This window comes from Protomyctophum parallelum (genome assembly GCF_964188405.1).
Source record: "Protomyctophum parallelum genome assembly, chromosome: 14".
Classification (NCBI taxonomy): Eukaryota; Metazoa; Chordata; class Actinopteri; order Myctophiformes; family Myctophidae; genus Protomyctophum; species Protomyctophum parallelum.
The window spans coordinates 24282569-24295217 of record NC_139709.1 but is presented as its reverse complement, the minus strand read 5'-3'; the positions used below and the strand labels follow the sequence as shown (position 1 = coordinate 24295217).

Genomic DNA, 12649 nt, shown 5'->3' with positions numbered 1-12649 from the left:
AACAAAACAATCTTAAAGACCTCTTGAAGATATACAGAGACAATTCCGCCTGATGTAAAAGCCCTTTATCTGCAGCCCAGGAGGGTAGCAGCTGCAACGGACAGCTTCTGGTATACAGTAGCACCGTTCTCCTGGGAGTAGAACAGCTATCACAGATGTTACCCATGGATGTTCAAAGAGGCAGGGACACACACACACACACGTGTTCCTAACCATGACAGTTATAGCCCCTGCTCCCAAGGCGCTGTATTAATAGCATCCATTGCAGAGAATATTTAGGGTAGGTAAATGCAGGACAGATTCCAAGTATGTGCAAATGTATGTATACTACTTGTCTGTTGTTGCTTGTTAACCAATAAATGATGCTTGTAGAACTGTTGTATAAAAGCAATATCACACTCAAGGTTGTGCTTTTGTAACCACTGTTCATCAGCATGGTTTCAGCACCATTAATCACCGATCAATGTATCCTACTTTCATTTTATTTATTTTTTTCCTTCACACTACCACAGGGGGATCAATAGGCATATTCAGGTCAGAACGGCTGGCAAGCAAGCAGTCAACAATACATTCAAAGCACATTTAGGTCATATGACTTCTAGCGGGTGTCTGCAATCTGCAAGCTGCATCTGTTTGGCAAAGGCAAAATATTTAACCATAAATGTCAGGAGTCCCACTTCCCTCTTTTTTTAATACTGTTTTTATTAGGCATTTTTTGTATGACATCAGAATATTATCGACAATGATAATGAGTAGTTCAGTTATAAAAATGAAAAAAATAACAGGCAATGTAAATGTTCCACATATAATACATAATAAAAAAGACATATAAATGTGATAAACATGAAAAAACAAAAAACTGTTAAACAATGACAAGTGTGAACAGACAGGGAGTCCCACTTTCTGAGTTAAGTTATGATTGTCCATGTCTTCTTTTGGCCTTCAGACTTGAACATTAAGTAACATAAATTAACTTGTGGTAGGCCCATAACTATTCATTCTGGTTTTTTGTGTAAAGAGTAAATGTTACGTGGAACCTGGTAAACTAACCACACCACACCCCTTAATCCATCACCAGTGTTCTGAAATCCCTAGGATTTCCCCTACTGCTAAACTAAGGTAGTTACCCCCACCACCCCAGATAGGACGTTGGCTGGGAGGAGGAGTAGGACTAAGGCCCTGTGCCTTAGTCCTACTCCTCCTCCCAGCCAACACTCCCCACTGACAGGTAGTCACCCCCCCCCCCCCCCCACCCAGATAGGTCGTACAGGGCCTTAGTCCTACTCCTCCTCCCAGCTAACAGTCCCCACTGACAGGTACTACCCCCCCCCCCCCCAGAGAGAACGTATAGGGCCTTAGTCCTACTCCTCCTCCCAGCCAACACTCCCCACTGACAGGTAATATCCCTCCCTTTTGATTTACATCAACAGGGTCATATTTTGACAGCAGGAATTGCCTGTCACGATTTGACCTCCCAGTATTAGGATCATAGGATGTATTAGGATGTTGATATTCACTCAACAGCCACTCCCCACTGACAGGTAGTTACCCCCCCCCCTTTTGATTTACATCAACAGGACATGTGAGCTCAAACCCACAATTCAACATTTTGGTTTTACGATGTTGATATACATTTTGTATTCATCCTTAGGACCCCAAATCACACCTTGGAAAGCATGAGTGTCTATTTCAAAAAAGTGTTTGACTGTACTCCACTGTGCTGTTACTCCACTGTACTGTACTGTGCTCCACTGTACTCCACTGTGCTCCACTATCCACTTTTGAATAGAGAGATGTGTGCTAACAGTGTGGTTTGGTAGGAGAAGGAGCACGGATAAACGACCATGTGCTTGTCTATTAGGGTAGAAGGAGATATATATATAAATTCCAGGACTCTCTGTATGTGTATCTGTCTCTGTGAATGAATATGGCTGTCTCTAAATGTGCCCAAATATGGAGATGACTGACATCATAGTACTGGTGTCAGTTAAATGTCATCATAGACTGGAGATGTTGGCCGACATAAGGGCCGAAAAGGCCAACAGGTAAACACACTCAACACAACCCCTGTCAACTTGAAGCACAGCATTGTACTATGGAAGGAGGTAAACCCACACTTGCACTTGTTTACCAAGCGGTGCATTCTCTTTATCATGACCCCGACCCCGCCGGTAAAGAGCGTGCCTCCGTGTGGCTTGGGGAGCTACAGAGATCAATGTATGCGTGGGAGATATCGGACCAGCTCCTCCAGATGAAACAGGATGTGGAGTCCGCCTGCTACTTCGCCGCACAGACAATGAAGGTCAAGATCCAGACATCGTTCCATGAGCTCCCGCCGGAGACCCACATCGCCCTGCGGGACTCGCTCCTATCCCACATAGAGAACCTCAAGGACCTCTCGCCCATCATCGTCACACAGCTGGCTCTAGCCATCGCAGACCTCGCCCTTCAGATGGCTTCATGGAAAGGATGTGTTCACACCCTAGTCGAAAAGTACAGTAATGACATCGGCACCATGCCGTTTCTGATAGAGATACTGACCGTTCTGCCAGAGGAGGTCCACAGCCACTCGTTACGCATCGGAGCCAACCGCAGGACGGAGATCACACAGGACCTTTCCTCCTATTCTACCACCGTGGTCAACCTACTAACATCGTGCGTTGAGAAGACGGGAAGCGATGAGAAGATGCTGATCAAGGTGTTCCGCTGCCTGTGCAGCTGGTTCAACCTGGGGGTTCTGGACAGCAACGTCATGGCCAGCAGTCAGATCCTTATGGTACTCTTCCAAGTGCTGCAGAGGGATGAGATCTCCACCAACCTTCATGAGGTGGCGTCAGACTGCGTATGCTCGGCCCTCTGTGCCAGCGAGAGTGTGGACACTGACATGGCACTGGCCCTGCGGCTTTTCCAGGGCGTTCTCACACTGGAGACGGCCTACCACAGGGCTGTGGCACAAGAGCACCTTGACAAAGTCCTGAATTACTGCAGGATTTTCACAGAGCTGTGTGAGACATTTCTAGAGACCATGGTGAGGAGCCCGGGCCAGGGCATGGGAGACCTGCGGACATTAGACTTGTTGATCACCTGCGCAGGTCACCCTCAGTACGAGTTTGTTGACATCTCCTTTAACTTCTGGTATCGCTTGGGAGGGCACTTATGCAAGACCAATGATCCGGCGCTCCACAGTATCTTCAGACCTTACATACAGAGGCTTCTGCACAGCTTGGCCCGTCACTGTCAACTGGACCCCAACCACGAGGGAATCCCTGACAACGAAGATGACTTCGGAAAGTTTCGGATAAGGGTGGCTGATCTTGTGAAGGATATAATTTTCCTCGTGGGTTCCATGGAATATTTTTCCCAGCTTTATTCCACGTTAAAAGAGGGTAACCCACCTTGGGAAGTGACAGAAGCTGTTCTGTTCATCATGGCCACCATTGCTAAAAAGAACATAAACAACCCCACCCTGACAGATGTATTGCAGCAGGTTGTGCTACTGCCAGTGACGGTCCACATAGCTGTGCGTTACACAAGCATCGAACTTGTGGGAGAGATGAGCAGGGTTGTGAATATAAACCCCCACTTCCTAGATCCTGTGTTGAACTATTTAATGAAAGGGCTTAGGGAGAAGCCTCTAGCATCAGTGGCAGCCAAGGCCATCCACAACATATGCTCAGTGTGCAGAGACCTCATGACCCAGCATGTCCAAGGCCTGCTAGACATCGCCCGCACCCTCGATTCCTTCGCTCTCTCCACAGAAGCATCAGATGGCTTGCTGAAAGGTACAGCACAAGTCTTATCCCGTCTACCACTGGAGAAGATTGCTGAGTGCTTGAGCGACCTGTGTGCGGTGCAGGTCATGTCCCTCAAGAATATTCTTACTCAGAACTCTTGTAATGGAAAAAGAGGGGACCCTGTAGTCTGGCTAGACAGACTAGCAATCATCTTTCGACACACAAACCCGATTGTAGAGAACGGACAATCTCACCCCTGTCAGAAAGTCATCCAGGAGATCTGGCCTGTCCTGTCGGAGACCCTGAACACAAACCAGGCCGAGAACCGAATCGTGGAGCGCTGCTGTCGCTGTCTCAGATATGCTGTGCGTTGTGTTGGCAAGAGATCTGCCTCACTACTACAGCCACTGGTCACACAGATGGTGAGTGTGTACCAAGTGCATTCCCACTCCTGCTTCTTGTACTTGGGAAGCATCCTGGTAGATGAGTATGGCATGGAGGAGGGCTGCAGACAAGGACTATTAGACATGTTACAGGCTCTCTGTATGCCCACCTTCCAGCTGTTGGAGCAGCCCAATGGTCTGCGCAACCACCCCGACACGGTGGACGACCTCTTTAGACTCACCACCCGGTTCGTCCAGCGCAGTCCGGTCACCCTGCTCAGCAGCAGCATCATCGTCCACATAATCCAGTGTGCCATTGCCGCCTCCACGCTGGATCACCCGGAAGCCAACTGCAGTGTCATGAAGTTTGTCCGAGACCTCATCCATGCAGGAGTCAGCAGTGATCACGAGGATGACTTTGAGGTGCGAAAGCAGTTGATTGGCAAGGCCATGGAGCAGCACGGACAGCAGATGGTGACCCAGCTCATGCACACGTGTTGCTTCTGCCTGCCGGCGTACACGCTCCCAGACGTGGCCGAGGTGCTGTGGGAGATCATGGCGTTTGATAGGGTGACGTTCTGCCGCTGGCTGGAGAATGCATTGAAGGGACTTCCTAAAGAGGCGTCGGGCAGCGCAGTGACCGTCACACACAAACAACTCACAGACTTCCACAAGCAGGTCACTGGTGCAAACAAGTGCTACGAGGTGTGCTGGGCCATCAGAGAATTTACCAGATTGTTTCAATAGCCACACCTCCCTTAGAGCTCTTGCCAGAATATCCGGTTAAATCGTTAAATCTTTCAAACAGATGTGGTTTTATTTTGTTTGAAATATGTTATAATAAGGCAATTCTTTGTCCAAAACTGTTGATGTGACATATCTGATGAGACATTGTTGTGCTCTACGTTTCAGAAGAATCCAGCTCTGTAATGATTGAGGTCTTGGGGTTCCAGAGGAGCTGAACCAATTGCCCCGCTTTCTTGAAGTGAATATGGTGTGATGACCACAGACAGGATCACCATCTAACAGGAAGATCCTGCACGATACGGTAGGCTACCTACACTACACCAATACTTATATTTTTACAAGAACTTATATTTGAACATATTTAGATTAGCAACAAAATGTATTACATAACGCTTTTCGATTAATTTATCATGTATAACATTACATACATCATCCTATTCCAATTTATTTTTGGGGATGATGATCGTTCGTGTATTTTCACTTAAATGATGCAAATCCTGCGGCACTATTTCGGGCAGACAACTCAGGGCAACGGCAAACTCTTTACCTGATTAGGGATGGCTTTTTCAACGTCCCGCCAACCTGATCATTCTTTGCTCTGCCTCCTCGTTGCTACTCTGTGCTGTCCGCTGCTGCTGATTTACGACGTTTTTCAATTCCACCGCCTCCCCAGAATCAACCTGTCGCCTCTGTTTCTCTATATTCCCTTTTGGAGTCTTATTTCATTCCCTGTAATATCACTTATTTATTAATGTTTCATGCGTACAGGGAGTGAATGGAGACAGAGCCTTGATGACAAACTATGCTTCGGATATATCTACGCTCAAATTATTTGTATGCTCAATAAAAAAATATTCAATTAAATTCAAGAGTTATCTGACTGTACTGTATTTGTGAAGACAACTCGAGTCGTGGCCGCATCGAACGAGAAACTCAACAAACATTTCCTGACCCATTCCATTCCTCTTGTGGTCCTCTGTGTGTTTGTTTGTGTTTCTGTGTAGGGGTGAGGTCAGCCTGCCAGGTTGTGTCCCAACGGCACACCTGTCATTCGGACACAGCTGGCAGGTGCTGTTCCCTACGGTATTTTGGCTGGCTGACCAGGTATATTCTCTCTCCTTCCAGGTTTGGTTTGGTTGTGTTTGTTTACTTATACACCTATACACTTTTCAGTACATTTTCCCACATCCACACACTCACTATACCACTGATATTACTAACATATCACATTGTAGTTTCAGTTTGAAAATACACCAGTCAGCTTTGACTGACCGGTTTCGTCAGATTTTGTTTTCCGACCGTCTGATAGCCAGTATCCCACTACTGTATGTGGCAGCCAGGCTGAAGGTGACTGATCAAATGTTTTTACATGTTTACGGTGTGGCTCTGCAAGAGGCTATAGCTCTCTGACAGGGTATGTCTGTCTGTCTGTCTGTCTGTCTGTTTGTCTGTCTGTCCCGAGCTAATGTCGCAAGCCACTGCACCGAGCAGTATGTGCACTAATTGTTTTTGCATGTTTTATACCTTTTGAAAAATTACATGTTTTAAAGGTCAATGGGACAAGAGTGTACAAGGCCCAATTCCAGACACCTGTTAAGTGCTTGAATGAAAGGCTGCAAGCGCTCCATAGACCATATTCGCAAGGTGGCCATCTTGCCTTTAAGTTAATGTTGTTCAATTCAAAGTGCCAACATATGGCTTCCATGTGAATATGGTCTATTGGAAAATAGGAATGTGATAGGGCAAGTCCTTCATTCATGAAACTTTCCATAACCTTTAAAATGCTTACTGTCCATAATTACAAGCAGTGCTTTGAAGGTGTTTATTATTATTCTCTTTCGGTTGTGCATATACAGCTTCTGTCCCCACACTTCTCAAGAGTTGCCATTGACAATGAAAGGGGAATTCAGGTCAAATGTCTGCTAAATCTTGTCCCCACACGTCTCAAGATTTGCCATTGACAATGAACGGAGAAATTAGGTCAAAATTCTACAAAAAATCCCACTCACTTCACACGGGTGTGATCTTTAGTTTACGTTTGAAGATTCATTTTACATTTTCGTTCCTTATTCTGTATATAGCTGCACTTTTACTATACTTTACTCCTTTCTTATCTCTTGTCTCTCTATACTAAATTTGTTTGTACAATTTCCTCAGGCAAAGGGTGCATAAAAGGGCTCTCCCATGCAGAGCCCTCACGGGCCCATGACGATTGACAGGGGGACAGCCCTAAACACTTGTGGACTACACGTGAATTATGTAAGTCAATTAATATGTAAGGTGGGACATTGGAACTGGACCCAATTAGAACCACAATTGTTGAAAATGACCATATTCTTAGACCCTTGTAACAAGTTACAGTATGGGGTCAGATTTGGTGTTCAGTTGAGGCTGAGATTTGTTTGATTTGGGCACTGGATGTGATGCGTCTCATTTTCGTGATTGCCCATGTGGGCAAAGAATTTCACTTATAGTAAATTATATTAAATACAATACAATTATATTAAATACATTATTTTAAGCCTGCATGGAACCATCCAAGCTCCTGGTGAATCTTGTGCACACTGCCAGTAGACCACAAAAGTACATCTACTATTTTTTTTGAGGGGCGGCAGCCCCTCCTATGTCCAGCTTTTGGTGTGTGTGCACAAACTTTGTCCTACACAAACATTAAATCCCTTTGACAATGAATGGCCAATCTTGAGTGTTCGTGTAAACACAAACATTGCGCAACATTAAAGACGAAGGTGAGGATGCAAATTCTGATTGGCCGGAATGAGATGATGTATGCTGATGATACAGAGATGAAGATAAGAGCGCCCCTCACATCACACGGGTGTGATTTTTCTCATAACTTTTTATAGTGGAAGTCAATGGGGCTCTGATTGAGCTGAAACCTTGCCCAAATGTGAAGTCATCATGGACGAATGGCGTCACATCACATGTGCTCACACCGTTCCCGCATGTAGATCCCCAGATCCACATGTGTTGTTGAAGCGGGATGGGAAAGAGAGGGTAGAAAAGAGGTGAAATGCAACACAGGCCAGGGGGTTTGATTTGACCCATTCAGGACGGGAACCCCTTTTGGTGTTTTAAGCATTATGTTATACTTTAACTATTGAAAAATAGCAGATCTACACTGAGTTTGTAGATCTGCTATTTGTGAAAATTTGTGAAAAATGTGGCGCAAATCATTGAATATGCATTCTTTCAGAGCAAACGTTTTTAACTCAGATCTTTGATTCTGGGGCGGTCCCTGGAAAAAACATATTTTCAGATGGGGGTCTGCGGCCAAATATAGATAATTCTATATTTGATGTGAAAAAGGTTGAGCACCACTGACATAGAAACATAAAAAACTGTCAGGATTTAGAAGGCATTTGTAGAATCGTCCTCAGGTCTAAATTATTTAATGATGTTACACTTTTGTGACCAGTATGAACGGTGCAGATTGCATCCTACAGAGGGCAGTGCACCCTCACACTCCTATAGTCAATGCTGTGTCTGTACTCTGTATGTTATGTGAAATTAAACACACATGAGGGCGCTAAAGCTCAACCCAAAGATAAAACATAATATTGATGATTGAAGCTCATCAGAAATAATCCTGTATGACTTGCAGTGTTGGCCTTTTTAAACAAACAAACAAATAAATAAATACAGATAAATAGCCCTAATACATAGAGTAGCCTATAATAGGCCTACACAGACTGACACACACACAAACACACAGAACTGTATGTGTTTTTGTGTGTGTTTTGTGAGCGCACGAGTGTGCGTGTGTGTGTGTGTGTGTGTGTGTGTGTGTGTGTGTGTGTGTGTGTGGAAATGATCATCATACATCACATTCCGTGCTCAACCAATCAAATCATCACATATGTCATTCCGGCCAATAACTTGTGGCGTAAATTGGGGAGAAAAAAGGGTCTAAAAATTATTTGCTACTCTATTTTCTTTTTTTTAAATAAAATAATGAAAAAGCAAACACTCCATGAATTCAAGGCTTCATGGGTTGATTGATTTCCAAAAGCGTAAGTATGTTTAAAAATTAAAATGTATAATGAATCTATAAAAAGAAAAGCTCTCCTTCACATAACCTGTCTATTCTCTCTCCCTCTCGCATTCAGGATGTTCTAAACATAGTAAACATGTACACTTCTCTCGCTTGCTGTCTCACACACATTTCATGAATGAACGCTATCCCTCCTCCAATTCTACCCCTCCCATCGACACATCATGATGTTCACAAGCTTGCACGTACTCCTGTTGCACAGCAATCTGTATAATACTGCAGATAGTGTAAGGACATTATAAAGTTCAAGGTCAGCTGCAGGCAGCTCCTCCAACCTTCACTACTTATCTGCAATGGGTTGATAATAGGAGCAGTAAAATCAGTCAATCGTTTCATCTGCAGACCACCTACTGTAATCCACAGCGTGTGGCACTTTAACACTATGAGCAAGCCAACCAGATAGACTCTCTGGTTGCTACGCATAGTGTTTGTGTGATATATATATATATATATATATTGTACTTAACGTACTGTAAATGTTGGTGCGACAGCTTCTGTATGTATTGCAAAGCTCTTAGCGATGTTCCAGGCGGCACCATTTTACAGCCATAACTCCAACAACCAGCAAGTGTCAGCCTCACAGCGCACTCATCCAGGTTATATTGCAGTAGTTGATTGATTGATTGATTGATTGATTACATATTATTAGACAGAAATGCAGACAGCAACAGAGTACAGTCAAACACTTGGTCTAAAAGGATATGGCCAAAAAAGTCCTTGCGGTCTTGTTTCCATTGGGGTCCTATCTATGTAATTCAATTCATAAACATAACATAGACAAGAAAATATAACAAAAAACACACAGAGTAGTAGGGGAGGAAAAGGGTTGGGAGCGATCATCTGTCTAAGGGAGAAGTGATATTTACCTCCCCATTTGGCCTCCTGAAAGGTGGATTTTCAGGCCTGATTTAAAAGGAGGCCAGTGATCCGCATTCTTTAAGAGATGGGGTCAGGGCATTCCACACTTGTGGTGGCAGTGCATGCTGTAGAAGGAGAATTTACCCAGTTTTAAAGGTGGGTGGTACCAGATCGGTGTTGTCGCTCGCTCTAGTTTTGCGGCTGTGGGTGTCATTGACTTGTTTTAGGTTGTTTTAGTCAGATATGCGGGTACTGAGTTCCTACTCCCTTCTGGGAATCAAATCAAAGACTGTTCAAAAACATTGCAAATTCCATAGAAATCTCAAGTATTACAGAAATGTGTGATCAAATACTGTAATACCATTAAATTCATGTATCGTCAGATGTCCAGCTCAGCATCGTGTAGCCATGTCCTCATCTCTAGAGGAGGCCGGCTTCTGAGGGTGGTCTGTATAGGGGGCAGGTGGTAATGATTATGTCTTCTGAGGGTGGTCTGTAATGATTATGTTCAAGCATGGCTAAGATAGGCAGGTAGACAGTGCTTCACCAGCAGACAATAACCTTCAGCTATAGTCACGGCTCATGTTACTGAGACACACCACTTCAGAACATCACATATTTTTATTTATTTTATGTTCTTATATTCGGTTTTTTTCTCTGCTATTGTGTTATCATTTTAACTACTTGTGTTTTTATTGTATTTTATTTTTGTGTCCTGCCCTGTGAAGCACTTTGAGCTGCATTTATGTATGAAAAGTGCTATACAAATAAAGTTTATTATTATTAGTTTATTATTATACGTAAGTGGAGTTTCTATTTCAAATAAATGTAGTGTGGGTAAGTCTTCTCTATTGAAACCTCTTGGCAGCACCTTATACTGTTCAGGGCGGCACCCTACAGTATACTGTTCAACCTCCCATAATCCTTGCTTCTCACTATCATACATTATCCAGCGCAAGATATGCCAGGCAGGGTAATTCTCCTTGTCAATCGGTGGTGACTTTGAATTGCATAACGAGGCTTTAAAGTTGTACCTATTGTGGAAACCATAGCATTCCTCTGTTACTTTTCAATAAATGTCAAAGTGATACAATGTATAATTGATGGCTTAGGGCTATCATGTGATCACTGATCACCCAATAACAAAAACAAACCAAAGAAAACACAGCTTGTGTTTGCTGTGAACACGACTACATTTGGATGTACAGATTACAATCAGGAATGTCAGCATACAGTGTATACCATAACTCACTCAGGACACAATATGCCCTCAAGTTCTACAGGGTTGTTATCCTATTCAAATGTTAATGTTATTTTTTAATTACATCGAATCAGTGTCAACATGCTCCAGGGAAGGTGGCAAACATTTAATGAGAATGCATGCATGTGTGTGCGTGTGCGTGCGTGCTTGCGTGCGTGTGTGCGTGCGCATGTGTCAGTCAATTCTTCATGGCATTGTTAGGTTTCAGTTTGAGACTATTGCTGGCTATCCTGAAGGTAAAACTTGTTCTCAGATGCCAGTATACCTTGACCTTGAACAATTTATCCATGACATTTTCCAGTGTCCCTGAGTGAATAGTTCTGTACAGTATAGTACAATAGCTTGGATGCCACCTTGCCTGACCTTCTAGGATATATGAGCTTTACAGATAACCCTCAGTCAGAGTTATTTTAGCTCAATACAATGACTGTAAATGTGTTGTTATGGCCTTGAAATAGACAATAATATTCTGTCATGGTTATCTGAAATGTATCCTTGAAGACCTGTTCAATTTATCAAGATGTGGTTATAGCCTGGTATGTGTTAATTTTCACCCTGTGTTAAAGTTGGCATAGGCCTATTTCCTTCTAATGATCCTTGGGTTTATATAAGCCTACTGTATAGCTTTCTCAAGTTGTGTTACCACATAGAGGAATATTCAGGGAACATTCAAATCAGCATAACACGGTGGACAGTCAGTTCAGGGACACTTATGTCAAGATTGTAAACATTAAAAATGAATTAATCACAAATCACAACAAATAACATTTGGTGAGAAACATTTCAAACTAGAAAGGTGCAATATTTGGTGATTTGAGAGTGTGGTTGCACTGACGTGAGTCACAAATTCCGTCTTGAATTCTTCATGTATTCGTTGTGTGAAGCCATTTGCACACCTGTAAGTCACAGGTTATACTAGAAAGTTCTGTTCTTGATGAATTATGTCTTGCCATTTATATTATTGTGATGTCACTCCTGTCTGATTGGACAATATGTACAAAAATGGAAAATGACTTTTGGGGCTACAGATGTCAGCTTTCCAAAAGGATAATTGTACATGTACAATTGGAAATGTACATTTCCCGTCCATTGGTTCGTCACAGCCCCATATATGGTCATGCCACAGGATCTCCATGTAGACGACATCGCCAGGGGCCCTTCCCCATATATGGGAATGTCAATATATGGCCATATCACGCCTCCATGGGCGCGCCTCGTGACACCACGTGACATCATGGAGACCCTTAGATCTCCATATGTGGTTGTCAGTCCATCACGCCTTGTGACATCACACGCTCCAAATGTCATTCTGACATCGTCAAACCGGAAAATGAAGGCCTGGATACCTGGGCCCTCATCAAACCCTTTACACTCAAGACACTGCCCCCGCTTAGATCTCCAGATATGGAGCTGAATGTTCTGACATTCCATATGTTGATCTGACCTCATCAAACCCTACACACATCAAACCCATATATGGCCAGTACATAATTCATTCCTGTTGATCTGACCCATATGCCAAAGCACCAGCGCTCGCCCAGCAGTCTGTCGTCACCCAGGCGGATGCGTGCACGCGACCTCGGTCGCTTAACCC

At 43.7% G+C, this 12649-nt stretch overlaps 1 protein-coding gene across 1 annotated transcript; it reads left to right on the top strand.

The window, feature by feature from the left end:
- Positions 1-2095: 2095 nt before the first annotated feature.
- Positions 2096-4864, top strand: LOC310871197 (transportin-3-like; the record flags this gene model as incomplete). Its single annotated transcript, XM_083782686.1, has 1 exon — positions 2096-4864. The coding sequence occupies one exon, from the start codon at positions 2096-2098 to the stop codon at positions 4862-4864; it is 2769 nt and encodes a 922-aa protein (XP_083638812.1).
- Positions 4865-12649: the final 7785 nt, after the last annotated feature.